The following is a 13,373-nucleotide window of genomic DNA, read 5'->3' as shown; positions in this document are numbered from 1 at the left end:
TTGTTTATTTTTGGGTGAACTCTCCTCTTAATAGTTTGCATTTGGGTTTGCTCATGACGTCACACATAATATAATGCTTTGGACACTCAGCTTTGGTGACCGAAAACCATAATGTCCATGTGTTATTGTTTTGTAACGTTTTCTTATTCTAGGGGTTGTTTCTTTTGTTTTTAATGATCTATTTGAGAATAAAGTGAGCAACTCACATCGTTTTTGTGATTCTATTCATAGTCCATTAGTCACTGATTCCGCAGCAGTGCCCGAGGTAAAGACAGAAAGCGCGCGCCCGACTGCACGCCCGCACGGGAGGGTTGCTAAGGCGACCGCTTGGGAGGCGGTTCCCTAAATCCCGATTTCGGAAACATCCGAGCTGGAATATGTGCTGGTATGCTGTCACTTAATACCGACGATCGAGTGAACAGTTCCGCGTCCGTTTCTTGCGGTCCTCGGATGAGTCTTGAAGATATTTAGGGAAATATTGTGGTGGTCACTCGAGAGGATGAACTGGAATTCTTCTGGTAAGGATAAGGGCTCGAGCGTAGGATTAAATATGACATAACTTGCCCGGATCAACCAGGCTGTTTATAACGTTTTTATCATTCAATCTATTTAATGAACCACTCGTTTCAATGGGGGTATGATATGTTTTATTATTTTTATTGTAAATTAGGCAGCGAATGCTCTATAGTTATTTTACAGTACCGGTGTGTGCTTGATGGTGTTTATAGTTATTTTACAGTATCGGTGTGTGTTGGATGGTGTTTATAGTTATTTTACAGTACCGGTGTGTGTTGGATGGTGTTTTTAGTTATTTTACAGTACCGGTGTGTGTTTGTTGGTGTTTTTAGTTATTTTACAGTACCGGTGTGTGTTTGTTGGTGTTTATAGTCATTTTACAGTATCGGTGTGTGTTGGATGGTGTTTATAGTTATTTTACAGTACCGGTGTGTGTTGGATGGTGTTTATAGTTATTTTACAGTACCGTTGTGTGTTTGTTGGTGTTTTTAGTTATTTTACAGTACCGGTGTGTGTTGGATGGTGTTTATAGTTATTTTACAGTATCGGTGTGTGTTGGATGGTGTTTATAGTTATTTTACAGTACCGGTGTGTGTTTGATGGTGTTTATAGTTATTTTACAGTACCGGTGTGTGTTGGATGGTGTTTATAGTGATTTTACATTATTGGTGTGTGTTTGATGGTGTTTATAGTTATTTTACAGTATCGGTGTGTGTTTGATGGTGTTTATAGTTATTTTACATTATCGGTGTGTGTTTGATGGTGTTTATAGTTATTTTACAGTACCGGTGTGTGTTGGATGGTGTTTATAGTGATTTTACATTATTGGTGTGTGTTTGATGGTGTTTATAGTTATTTTACAGTATCGGTGTGTGTTTGATGGTGTTTATAGTTATTTTACAGTACCGGTGTGTGTTTGATGGTGTTTATAGTGATTTTACATTATTGGTGTGTGTTTGATGGTGTTTATAGTTATTTTAAAGTACCGGTGTGTGTTTGATGGTGTTTATAGTTATTTTACATTATCGGTGTGTGTTTGATGGTGTTTATAGTTATTTTACAGTACCGGTGTGTTTTGGATGGTGTTTATAGTTATTTTAAAGTACCGGTGTGTGTTTGATGGTGTTTATAGTGATTTTACATTATCGGTGTGTGTTTGATGGTGTTTATAGTTATTTTAAAGTACCGGTGTGTGTTTGATGGTGTTTATAGTTATTTTACATTATCGGTGTGTGTTTGATGGTGTTTATAGTTATTTTACAGTACCGGTGTGTGTTGGATGGTGTTTATAGTTATTTTACATTATCGGTGTGTGTTTGATGGTGTTTATACTGATTTTACATTACCGGTGTGTGTTGGATGGTGTTTATAGTTATTTTACATTATCGGTGTGTGTTTGATGGTGTTTATAGTGATTTTACATTATCGGTGTGTGTTTGATGGTGTTTATAGTTATTTTAAAGTACCGGTGTGTGTTTGATGGTGTTTATAGTTATTTTACATTATCGGTGTGTGTTTGATGGTGTTTATAGTTATTTTACAGTACCGGTGTGTGTTGGATGGTGTTTATAGTTATTTTACATTATCGGTGTGTGTTTGATGGTGTTTATACTGATTTTACAGTACCGGTGTGTGTTGGATGGTGTTTATAGTTATTTTACATTATCGGTGTGTGTTTGATGGTGTTTATAGTGATTTTACAGTACCGGTGTGTGTTGGATGGTGTTTATAGTTATTTTAAAGTACCGGTGTGTGTTTGATGGTGTTTATAGTTATTTTACAGTACCGGTGTGTGTTGGATGGTGTTTTTAGTTATTTTACAGTACCGGTGTGTGTTGGATGGTGTTTATAGTTATTTTACAGTATCGGTGTGTGTTTGTTGGTGTTTATAGTTATTTTACAGTATCGGTGTGTGTTTGATGGTGTTTATAGTTATTTTACAGTACCGGTGTGTGTTGGATGGTGTTTATAGTTATTTTAAAGTACCGGTGTGTGTTTGATGGTGTTTATTGTGATTTTACATTATCGGTGTGTGTTGGATGGTGTTTATAGTTATTTTACAGTACCGGTGTGTGTTTGATGGTGTTTATAGTTATTTTACAGTACCGGTGTGTGTTGGATGGTGTTTATAGTTATTTTACAGTACCGGTGTGTGTTTGATGGTGTTTATAGTTATTTTACAGTACCGGTGTGTGTTGGATGGTGTTTTTAGTTATTTTACAGTACCGGTGTGTGTTTGTTGGTGTTTTTAGTTATTTTACAGTACCGGTGTGTGTTTGTTGGTGTTTATAGTCATTTTACAGTATCGGTGTGTGTTGGATGGTGTTTATAGTTATTTTACAGTACCGGTGTGTGTTGGATGGTGTTTATAGTTATTTTACAGTACCGTTGTGTGTTTGTTGGTGTTTTTAGTTATTTTACAGTACCGGTGTGTGTTGGATGGTGTTTATAGTTATTTTACAGTATCGGTGTGTGTTGGATGGTGTTTATAGTTATTTTACAGTACCGGTGTGTGTTGGATGGTGTTTATAGTTATTTTACATTATCGGTGTGTGTTTGATGGTGTTTATAGTTATTTTACAGTATCGGTGTGTGTTGGATGGTGTTTATAGTTATTTTACAGTACCGGTGTGTGTTGGATGGTGTTTTTAGTTATTTTACAGTACCGGTGTGTGTTTGTTGGTGTTTTTAGTTATTTTACAGTACCGGTGTGTGTTTGTTGGTGTTTATAGTCATTTTACAGTATCGGTGTGTGTTGGATGGTGTTTATAGTTATTTTACAGTACCGGTGTGTGTTGGATGGTGTTTATAGTTATTTTACAGTACCGTTGTGTGTTTGTTGGTGTTTTTAGTTATTTTACAGTACCGGTGTGTGTTGGATGGTGTTTATAGTTATTTTACAGTATCGGTGTGTGTTGGATGGTGTTTATAGTTATTTTACAGTATCGGTGTGTGTTTGATGGTGTTTATAGTTATTTTAAAGTACCGGTGTGTGTTTGATGGTGTTTATAGTTATTTTACATTATCGGTGTGTGTTTGATGGTGTTTATAGTTATTTTACAGTACCGGTGTGTGTTGGATGGTGTTTATAGTTATTTTACAGTACCGGTGTGTGTTTGATGGTGTTTATAGTTATTTTACATTATCGGTGTGTGTTTGATGGTGTTTATAGTTATTTTACAGTACCGGTGTGTGTTGGATGGTGTTTATAGTTATTTTAAAGTACCGGTGTGTGTTGGATGGTGTTTATAGTGATTTTACATTATCGGTGTGTGTTTGATGGTGTTTATAGTTATTTTAAAGTACCGGTGTGTGTTTGATGGTGTTTATAGTTATTTTACATTATCGGTGTGTGTTTGATGGTGTTTATAGTTATTTTACAGTACCGGTGTGTGTTGGATGGTGTTTATAGTTATTTTAAAGTACCGGTGTGTGTTGGATGGTGTTTATAGTTATTTTAAAGTACCGGTGTGTGTTTGATGGCGTTTATAGTTATTTTACATTATCGGTGTGTGTTTGATGGTGTTTATAGTGATTTTACAGTACCGGTGTGTGTTGGATGGTGTTTATAGTTATTTTAAAGTACCGGTGTGTGTTTGATGGTGTTTATAGTTATTTTACATTATCGGTGTGTGTTTGATGGTGTTTATAGTTATTTTACAGTACCGGTGTGTGTTGGATGGTGTTTATAGTTATTTTACAGTACCGGTGTGTGTTTGATGGTGTTTATAGTTATTTTACATTATCGGTGTGTGTTTGATGGTGTTTATAGTTATTTTACAGTACCGGTGTGTGTTGGATGGTGTTTATAGTTATTTTACAGTACCGGTGTGTGTTTGATGGTGTTTATAGTTATTTTACAGTACCGGTGTGTGTCTGATGGTGTTTATAGTTATTTTACAGTACCGGTGTGTGTTGGATGGTGTTTATAGTGATTTTACAGTATCGGTGTGTGTTTGATGGTGTTTATAGTAATTTTACAGTATCAGTGTGTGTTGGATGGTGTTTATAGTTATGTTACAGTGCCAATGTGTGCTTGATGGTATTTATATTTATTTCAAAGTAACATTGTGTGTTTGATGCAGACGTGTTTCAGGACCAGTGTGTGTTTGACACAGTATTTTTGTAACTGCTGTATGTCACACTTACAGTGTCTGTTGGAACACACAGTGAAGTTGTTTAATATTCATATTCATATTCATAATAATTTCATATTATTAAAACCTGTTCCTTTTTTACTGCCAAAAAGTAGCAAAACTACCATGGTAATACAGTGTTTTTGTACAATGAACAGAATTTATTTATCACTTATGGCATTAATTAAGCCTCATGAGTGTCGGTGATCATGCTTACATGCTAAATGGCTTACAGTAACTCAAACATACTCACGTGAAGTCTTTCTTCTAGACACCTGATACTGTAAGATGAAACAATGCCATTTATCATTTTTCTCAGCGTAGCTTCTGTGTTTAAGCAAGACGTACATTCCTCTTCGTTTTAATCATGATATAATTTACAGTACCATTATCTCTTCCTTGCGTCTGACTTGTCTTCTTTACATCTTGGTCTTGTCTCCAGTCTACTCCCCCTCTAAATACACCACCGGCTCCACTCTCCTGAGCCCTTACAGTTCTTACAACCCCTACGATCGCACCCTAGGATACATCGTCCGTGGTCAACCCCAGCTTTCCAGGTATGCACCTTCTACCTCCCGCTACCTTACACCCAGCCCTTGCCTCGACCGAGGCTTCCCATTCTTCCCTAAAGAGCCTGAACGAGGTCGACCTGCACCCCATTCAGACCCCTACATCACCCGTCGGAGCGAAAGTTCCAGTCGGATGCAGGTTAATGGGCCGGTTCTCCGGTTGAACGGGTTGAGGAGACCCTCACCTTCGAGGACTGGGTACACATGCACGTCTCCACTGTCGAGGCAACGAAGATCGGTGAGTCAGTCAGATCTGATGCAAGAACTTTCCACGCTGGCGATCTGTGATGCTGGAGCAGGAGAGAGGGGAGTCTACACAGTCAAAGAATGTCTAACCAGGGGACGGACTGAGTACTCAGGGCCTCTTTACTGGAGCTCGGAGGTGAGTTACATTCACTTGTACTCTCATAATAAACATCTTGAAATTTCGATCTTTTTCTCGTGTTGAAGAAGAGTACAATGGAAAAACTCACTGAACGTTCTCAAACCCAAACTGCATATCACGCTACAAAGAAATCTATTGCTCGGTTATTATTTTCATCTTGTTTTCTACTACAAATTTCCAGTACGAATAAACATTCTTACATCAATATATGTTTAGCAAACAATATTAAGTCTTGTTTTTTCATGAGCTTGTGGTTTGACACTTTCGCATCTTCATTTCACACTCATGAGGATAAAGTCGACTCATCAACACCGCACTGGCATCACGTGATTCTGGGTGGGTTGTGTACTAGTACACACAGAGACATACATATGCTTTAAATGCATCGGTGGTTGCTGTACAATAGGTGCGTTTTAATATTTCTTCTTTTTACTGGGTCGGATTAAAAAAATGATGTTGGAAGAATGAGCATCTTTTTGTGCTGTATTACTCAAGTTAGCTCACTGGAGTGCGCTGTTGTCCTCTCTTTAGTACACGGCAGCATAAATAAAATCAGTTTATTTCCTTGGTAATGATTCAGCTTAAGAATTATGTACATGTATGTTCACATGCATACCATAGATAACAGAAATAGTTTGAAAGTGTCATTGATACTAAAGAATGAATCGTTTCATAACTTCGAAAAAGGTTGGGACACAAATGATACACTTGTATCCGTTTCATTACTTTGTGATGAGATCACTTCACAAAAACTCACTTATGTGCGTGTATTACAGGGATAGTTCACACAGAAATGATTTCATTGTTTACTCACCTCGTGTCAATCCAGACCTGTATGACTTTTCTCTATAGAACACAAATATTTTGAAGAACGTTGATGACTAGACATTTCTCAAAATTAGTGATTTCTGAAAATATATATATATTTAAGTAAAAGTCATACTGTACAGGTTTACAACCACATGAGGGTGAATAAACAATGACATCATTTGTATTATTAGGTGAACTGTCCCTTTAAAGTGTGATACTTTTTAAGCAGAAAAAGGTCAGAGCCCCTTTTAATAAGTCACCTGTTATCTTTTACACCTGAGCGTGCATCATTATTAAAGCCATTGCCTGGACATGTCCATACTGTATATGCGACAACTGATCCAAGATCAGGTTTCACAATCTCTATCCCACCATAAACCAATTCAGATCATAACAGATTTCATGCACTTGCCTCAGATTATTCATTTATGAGCTGACATTGAGCCAGATTGATGGTTAGTGACTTGCTTTGTCATCACAGGGACATGAGAGGGTGGGACAGAGGTCTGTACTGTGCTGAATCGAATGACTTTTACATGGTAACACCTCCGTATATCAGTACAATTTCATGTCGTATTGTGGACTTTGTCATTGTCGGCCCTATAGTGTATCGTCACCCAAATCAGTGTGTTACGAAAAAGTGCAATGCCAGGTGTTGTACCGCTAAAACTCTGACTCAAGCTTATTTTCATTCCGCTTCTCCTCCTGTCCAAACAGTGTGTTATAACCAGATGCTTTGAAAGTGAATCTCTTTATTTTTCAGGAATTATTTCAACATCAATAGAGGTCATTGTGGCCGGACGGATGTTTTTATTTCTTTTTCTCCATCTGCATTCCACACCGTGTGGTTTTAGGAGAGGCCGGGAAAGAGAGGCCTTGCTTTTCTTTTGATGGTGTAGTCTGTAGTTTGATGGTAAATCTCGCTGTGCTGACAGATGTGATTTTTTCGCTTGGCTTGTGTGTTGGTTACATTAGTTTTTGTGTCCGCTGTTATTGTGAGGCTAAGAGTACAAGAGTAAATGAAAGATAAGATTAGCGTATAATATCTTATAGCATTAGTTGCGTCGTTCAAGTCTTCGATGATGTCAGTTTTTGTGTCTTTATTGCGCATGAGATGTTCAGTCCTTCACATGTGCAGTTCTGAATGTCCTTTAACTTTCATAAACTTGCACATTCTGTTTTTGACACATAGTTTTCTAGCAATGCAGTCAGACTGAAGTCAGAAATCTTGTGCTACACTGTTAGACCTTTCAAGGCATTTCTACAGTAAAATACTGGCAACACTGTTGCCAGCTACTTACTGTAATGCAGATTCAACAGTTATTAGCTGGCAACAGTGTTGCCAGTATTTAACAGTAACTGAGACTTTACGGTGACTAACTGGCAACGGTGTTGCCAGTTAGTTACCTTTAAATATACATTACAGTAAGAAGCTGGCAACAGTGTTGCCAGTATTTTACTGTAACTGAGACTTTACGGTGACTAACTGGCAACAATTTTGTCAGTATTGTACTGTAAATCAAGAATAACAGCTAATTACTGGCAGTAGTAGTGGTGATAGTTATTTACTGTAATGCATTACAATCACAGTAGAATACTACATATACATTGTGCTCCATAAAATATGCTGCATTTTATTTGATGGCATTATCTTCTAAAAAGACAAAGAAATTCAAAAGGTTCAAACAAACATAATTTATTACTTTAGCATACAAAACACAAGAAAATCCATAATTACATAAGACAATTGAACAAACCTGAAAGTTATTCTGAAATATAACATCCACTGCTAGTGTATGGCAATGTATAAATCACATTAAAGGAAAATGAAGAAAACAATTACACTATATTGTAGATATGGGATATCTATGGCAAAGATTACTCAAAATGTTAACCAAATACATTCTATTTTCTTTTACAATATAAAAAATATAAATAAACAACAGAAACTGTGTCACTTATCAATTCATTAAACATTTTCAACACAACTTTGCAAATGAATAGTAGACCATAATTAATGTGACTAATAAACTAAAGTATTAACTTACAATATTACACAAACACACAAATACATAAAAAAGGCCATTCTTCAAATGCATCCTGATACAAGATCATTGATAACGATGATGGATTCTCAGGAAAGATGGCATTTTGCGTGATGCATGTGCCATCCTTATATCCTCCATTACCTTGTCATCATGATCAAGCATTTTTGACTGGTTGTACTGCTCCCTCACCGATGCTTGCTTAAACAGAGATTTTAGGGTTTCTATAACTGGCACATAATGTCAAAAGCGATCTTTACCAGCTGTGTCACTGTCAAGTTATCAGGGTTTGTTTGCCTGCATGTCTGACCAAACTTGAAAAAGGCTCCAATCAACTTTAAGAGGGTGCATAGAATAACTCAAAGCATAGATTTCTTCATCATCAAATCAATGTATTATATGTTTCAATGAATATCTCAGATGATTAGCTTAATAACCTATACAGAAAACATAAATATATAAGTCACTGCACACAGTATTCAAAGATATTTTAAGTACAAACAACATTGTTAAAATATTTGCAGTTTATGTAGCAACTTAACAGCAATGTAAAATCAAGAACACTTCATAGCACACGTCCAGTTAGCATGCTAGGTGCTAAAACTACTAGCATAAACTACTCTCAAGCATCCAGTACACAACGAGTATTTGTCCTACCAGTAGCATCTCTAAGTTTATGAACACATTGTGGCTTTTCCCAGCAGTCTTTGGACAAACTCAATTGACCCAATGCTGATTTCCAATCTTGGGTAGGAGAAGCACATTCACTGCTCACAAAGATCTTTCAGCATGCTGGCAATCACACACATCTGGTACTTTGTGCCATGTGCAGTTCCAATGCAATCAGCTTCCTTGGTTGTTCCAGGTAGCACTGTGCTCATACCCAATAGGCTTCACTCATTTTTATCTCAAATCTTTTTAATTTAACAATGATGAGTATATATATTTTCCTCTTTTTCTTCCATTTTAACTGTACCTTAACAGTCACTGCCCAGATATATTGGTTTTGGGGGAACAAAGTTGAAGTTCTTTTTGAAGTAGCTTTTACAACCTTCGTTGTACAAAGTTAACAGATCTTGTGCAAGTAATTCATCAATAATTTTGTCAATCTGCATGTGTGACCTTAATGAGGAGAATTTCTTAAAAATACAAGGGCACTGAAACTCAAACTGAAAATTCGCACTGTGTTGGTGTTTTTTTAACATGTGTATAAAAAAGGCCTAGTTGGCGTAAAGGCAATTCTCACAATTCACATCTGTACATTGTGGGTAATGTGACTACACAATAAAAAATAAACAGGAAAAATAAATAAAGAAGCGGTGGGGTGATAAATTATTTTCAACTCTAAAGGCTACTGAGAGTTGTAAGATGCTAAAAGCTAGCTAACAGGTAGCTTATGGAATCAAAAGATACAGAGCACATAATAAGAAATGATTAACTTATCTACGTTTGCAGTATATTTAACAAAAACCTTCTAAATATTTGAAATGTTTAATCACTCATTGTTGGGGATTTCATTTTAAGTTTCAAACCATGACAATCAAAGGAAAGGAACATAAACTCAATGATCACACACACCTGGCTGCCCTTAAAGTGGCAACACCTTTGCGTAAACAATTAAGCAGTCAGCGCACATATGTGTGTGTATGTGACAGTTTAGTAAAAAAGGCAGTATTTTACAGCTGAATATTACAGCTGTTCTCTGTAATGTGTTAATATAGTTATTAACTGTATTATATTATCTGAGCTACAGAAATGGACCTCATGTTTCAGTTAAATACTGTTTCCCAATGTTACTGCTAAATACTGACTATTTTAAAGTTATTTACCCTGTAATTTACAGCGAGGTTTAACAGTGTATGACAGAATGAAATTATCATCGTATTTAAACAGTAAGGAATATTATCGGCCATATCAGTGTTTTTTAAGGTTACCGGCCCGATAATAAAACAAAGCCTGATTAAACCTGATAAATTATGAATCATGTCCTCTGGTTGAACCACTTCAAGTGGTTAAAATACAGTACAGTGCTGGAAGAACATCTATTATTAAATAAGCATTATACCAGAAAAGTTTTTAAAAGTTCAAGAATCTCTACCTAGTGTAAAGTAGGCTTGGTACATGAATGTTGAAGTGTTAAATAAAAGCATTTTTCAGCTTATATATACTGTATATATACTGTACTTTTATACTTTTAGAGACTGTATTTCGGCCAAAATATTGGTTAATGGTACGTTTGTTGTTTATTGTGTAAGTCTGTATTGTGTTCTGGCACAAAATGTTTTATTTACTAAATGCAATTTTTCCAGTTAAGCTTACTGTATAACTTTGTATATTGTTGGGCCTGTGCAGTTTCTGATGCATTAAGTGTTTTATTTTAAGGTTGTTTTATTACCTTTTCCAGATAAAAAGCCACTCGATGTTCAGTGTAAGGTCTGTGTCCTGAAGTACAGAATCAGAGATAAAGAGTGTGAGAGAAAGGGAGTGGGTGTCAAAGTAAAACATAATTCTTGTGTCATTGGGAGAGTCACATACCTTCTCACTGCTTCTCCCACGGCATGCGGTTTCAGCGTATATGTGTTTGCACAAACCCACATTTAGAAACACTCCTATTCAAATGACGAAACGCACAACAACACGCCTACTTCTGTGGTGTGTGTCGCATTGAATTTGCATGGGAACCCGTCCTCTTTCGTGCATTCCAAATCACGCGAATCACCTCCTGGGATCCCTGCCGAGATCTCACCATGACAACCAAACATGTCTGCGCAAGTCACCAGAATGACTCAACTGTGCATGCGAGATGTTTTAGTTTATGACAGCGATGTGAAGTTGTTGCATGGGTGTTGCTAATGCAGGGGATAGACTCTCGCGTGGCAGGAACATTGATCTTTGTCCTGTCTATGATTATCTGGATGGGTGGATCTCACCAAAGCCGTCAAGAACATGGCTGGGTTGTATTTCATTAATGAAAATAACAATTCAGAATAGTTATTTTGCTTTATTATAACTTTTGTAGAAAATTTAAGTAATAGTTTAATAAAAAATGTGTCCATTATACTCACCCTCATGCGTTTCCAAGCCTGTATGACGTTTCTTATATGATATATGTGAGCTATAAATCCGTAATCATAGGGCACAATATACTGTATTAATATGAAAGAATTTTCCGTATTCATTTTTAACAGTTGTTTTACCCATATTTTCCATTTTGCACTGCATTAAATTACAATTTAGCATTAATGTAAATGTCCGTAAAATAAAGGAAAAAGTGTACTGGTTATTTCTGCCAGTACTTTTTTTACAGTGCAGACTTTTTCTCAAAGCTCCTGGATGTCATACTTTTTTTATTTCGATCGATTTGATTGCTTTTAGATATAAATGTATTCTTCTTTTCCCAAACTATATGAAAATGTCACCGATTTCACTTTTCTAATGAAGGCTTGTTTATGCATTCTTGCCGTTTAATGTTTGAGAGAGTTTCTGTTCAATGCTCGATTCATTGTGTTTGAGTTTTGTGATTCTCAGTTTGGCTGGCTTGCGTCTTTCTGACTTTTCATTATCGCATACTTACAGTATTTAAGACGTATGATTTGATAGCCAGAAAGACCCTAGAAAACTCATCTCACATACTGTATAATATATCTACCCAAAAGTGAACATGCTGTCACCATTTACTTGTTGTTCCAAACCGGTATAAATGACTTCACGAAGGAAACTGTTATGTTAGCCATTTTCAATTCTGGGGCACCGTTGACTCCCATAGTAGAAAAAAATATATTATATGTAATACAATATTGTAAAAATGTGTTACGTTCTGTTAATCACAAAAGAAGATAAATAGTGTAGCAAAGCAAACCGTTCTGGGGCACTTTTGACTACCTTCTTACTATGGTTGTCAATGGTGGCTAAGAACTGAAATTGTTACACAGAACTCAGAACGACCCATCTAAACTTTCTTACCCGTATCCATATACAAGAGTCTCACTTCTGGATGCCCTGGCATGTGGAGTATATTTTGATTGTCATTTAAGTAGAACTTAGGTCAGGAGATTAGAAAATTTTAATTTTTCAAAAGGTTTCGATTAGCAAATGACTTTAGACACATTTACACTTTGAGGGAGGATAAAGCCGTAAAGGCCATGCCTAAATTACACATACAGCCTAAGATAAGATGGTTTATTGCACAGAAGAGCAACTTTGCACTTTCATCTAAATTAGTGTCAAGGCCGATTGGTTGATTCGGGCCTGCAGTAAGAACAGGTCTGGGGCCAGCTGTGGACCTGACTGAGAACGAGCCATTTGAAGTGACAGTCCGAGACTTCCTCCGATAGATTCCAGAGACAATATGACTTCACGCGAGCTGAGGGAGACCATGGCTTCAATCACGTAGGCCTACCACGTGTCCAAAATACAAAGTTACACGGAGATCCACCAATTGGAGAAATCACTGTTGCCATGGAAATGAAAACCACAGAAAAAAGCTCATCAAAGACCGCCTGGTCCCGTGAAGCGCTGATGATGATGTAATCGAGGCGGCCGATAATGTGAGTGATCCTCAACATTAGTCAATTCTGCAGGGCTCATTTACAACAACTTATCAATTTCACATCTGAGAATCAAATGTAGATTCAGAGAACAAACATTGCATGATTTAGTCTCCGTAAGGCTCTGATTGGCTCGTCTGGACCGGAGGTTTGTGATGATGAGACAGTCAGGAAACTTGGAGATCATGTGATAAGGACTTCCCATCTCATCTCTTTCACATTCCAGTGAATCCAATATCTCTATGTAACCACGTAGTCACGTGCCCTGTGTTCGCATGACGCTTCTTCCGATTGTGTGTGAATTTAATTGTGCTGATTGTCTGGTCGCGTGTGTTGAGCAAGAGATGAACCTTCTTCCTGTTTTG

The 13,373-nt window shown here is 36.8% G+C and overlaps 1 protein-coding gene across 2 annotated transcripts in view; it reads left to right on the top strand.

Moving 5' to 3' along the window:
- Window positions 1–300: 300 nt before the first annotated feature.
- Window positions 301–13,373, top strand: part of usp2b (ubiquitin specific peptidase 2b) — a 29,009-nt gene continuing 15,936 nt past the window's right edge. Inside the window, exons 1-2 of one of the 2 annotated variants that reach the window (XM_079450088.1) lie at window positions 301–518; window positions 5,095–5,603. In XM_079450088.1, the coding sequence (XP_079306214.1) occupies window positions 500–518; window positions 5,095–5,603 (528 nt within the window). In that variant the 5' untranslated portion in view covers window positions 301–499. The remainder of the gene's footprint in view (window positions 519–5,094; window positions 5,604–13,373) is intronic. The other variant, XM_079450090.1, reaches the window with a different exon arrangement.

The sequence above is a fragment of the Barbatula barbatula genome (assembly GCF_947034865.1).
Source record: "Barbatula barbatula genome assembly, chromosome: 2".
NCBI classification, from domain to species: domain Eukaryota; kingdom Metazoa; phylum Chordata; class Actinopteri; order Cypriniformes; family Nemacheilidae; genus Barbatula; species Barbatula barbatula.
The sequence above is the reverse complement of the archived record's forward strand: the minus strand, read 5'-3'. Positions and strand labels throughout refer to the sequence as shown.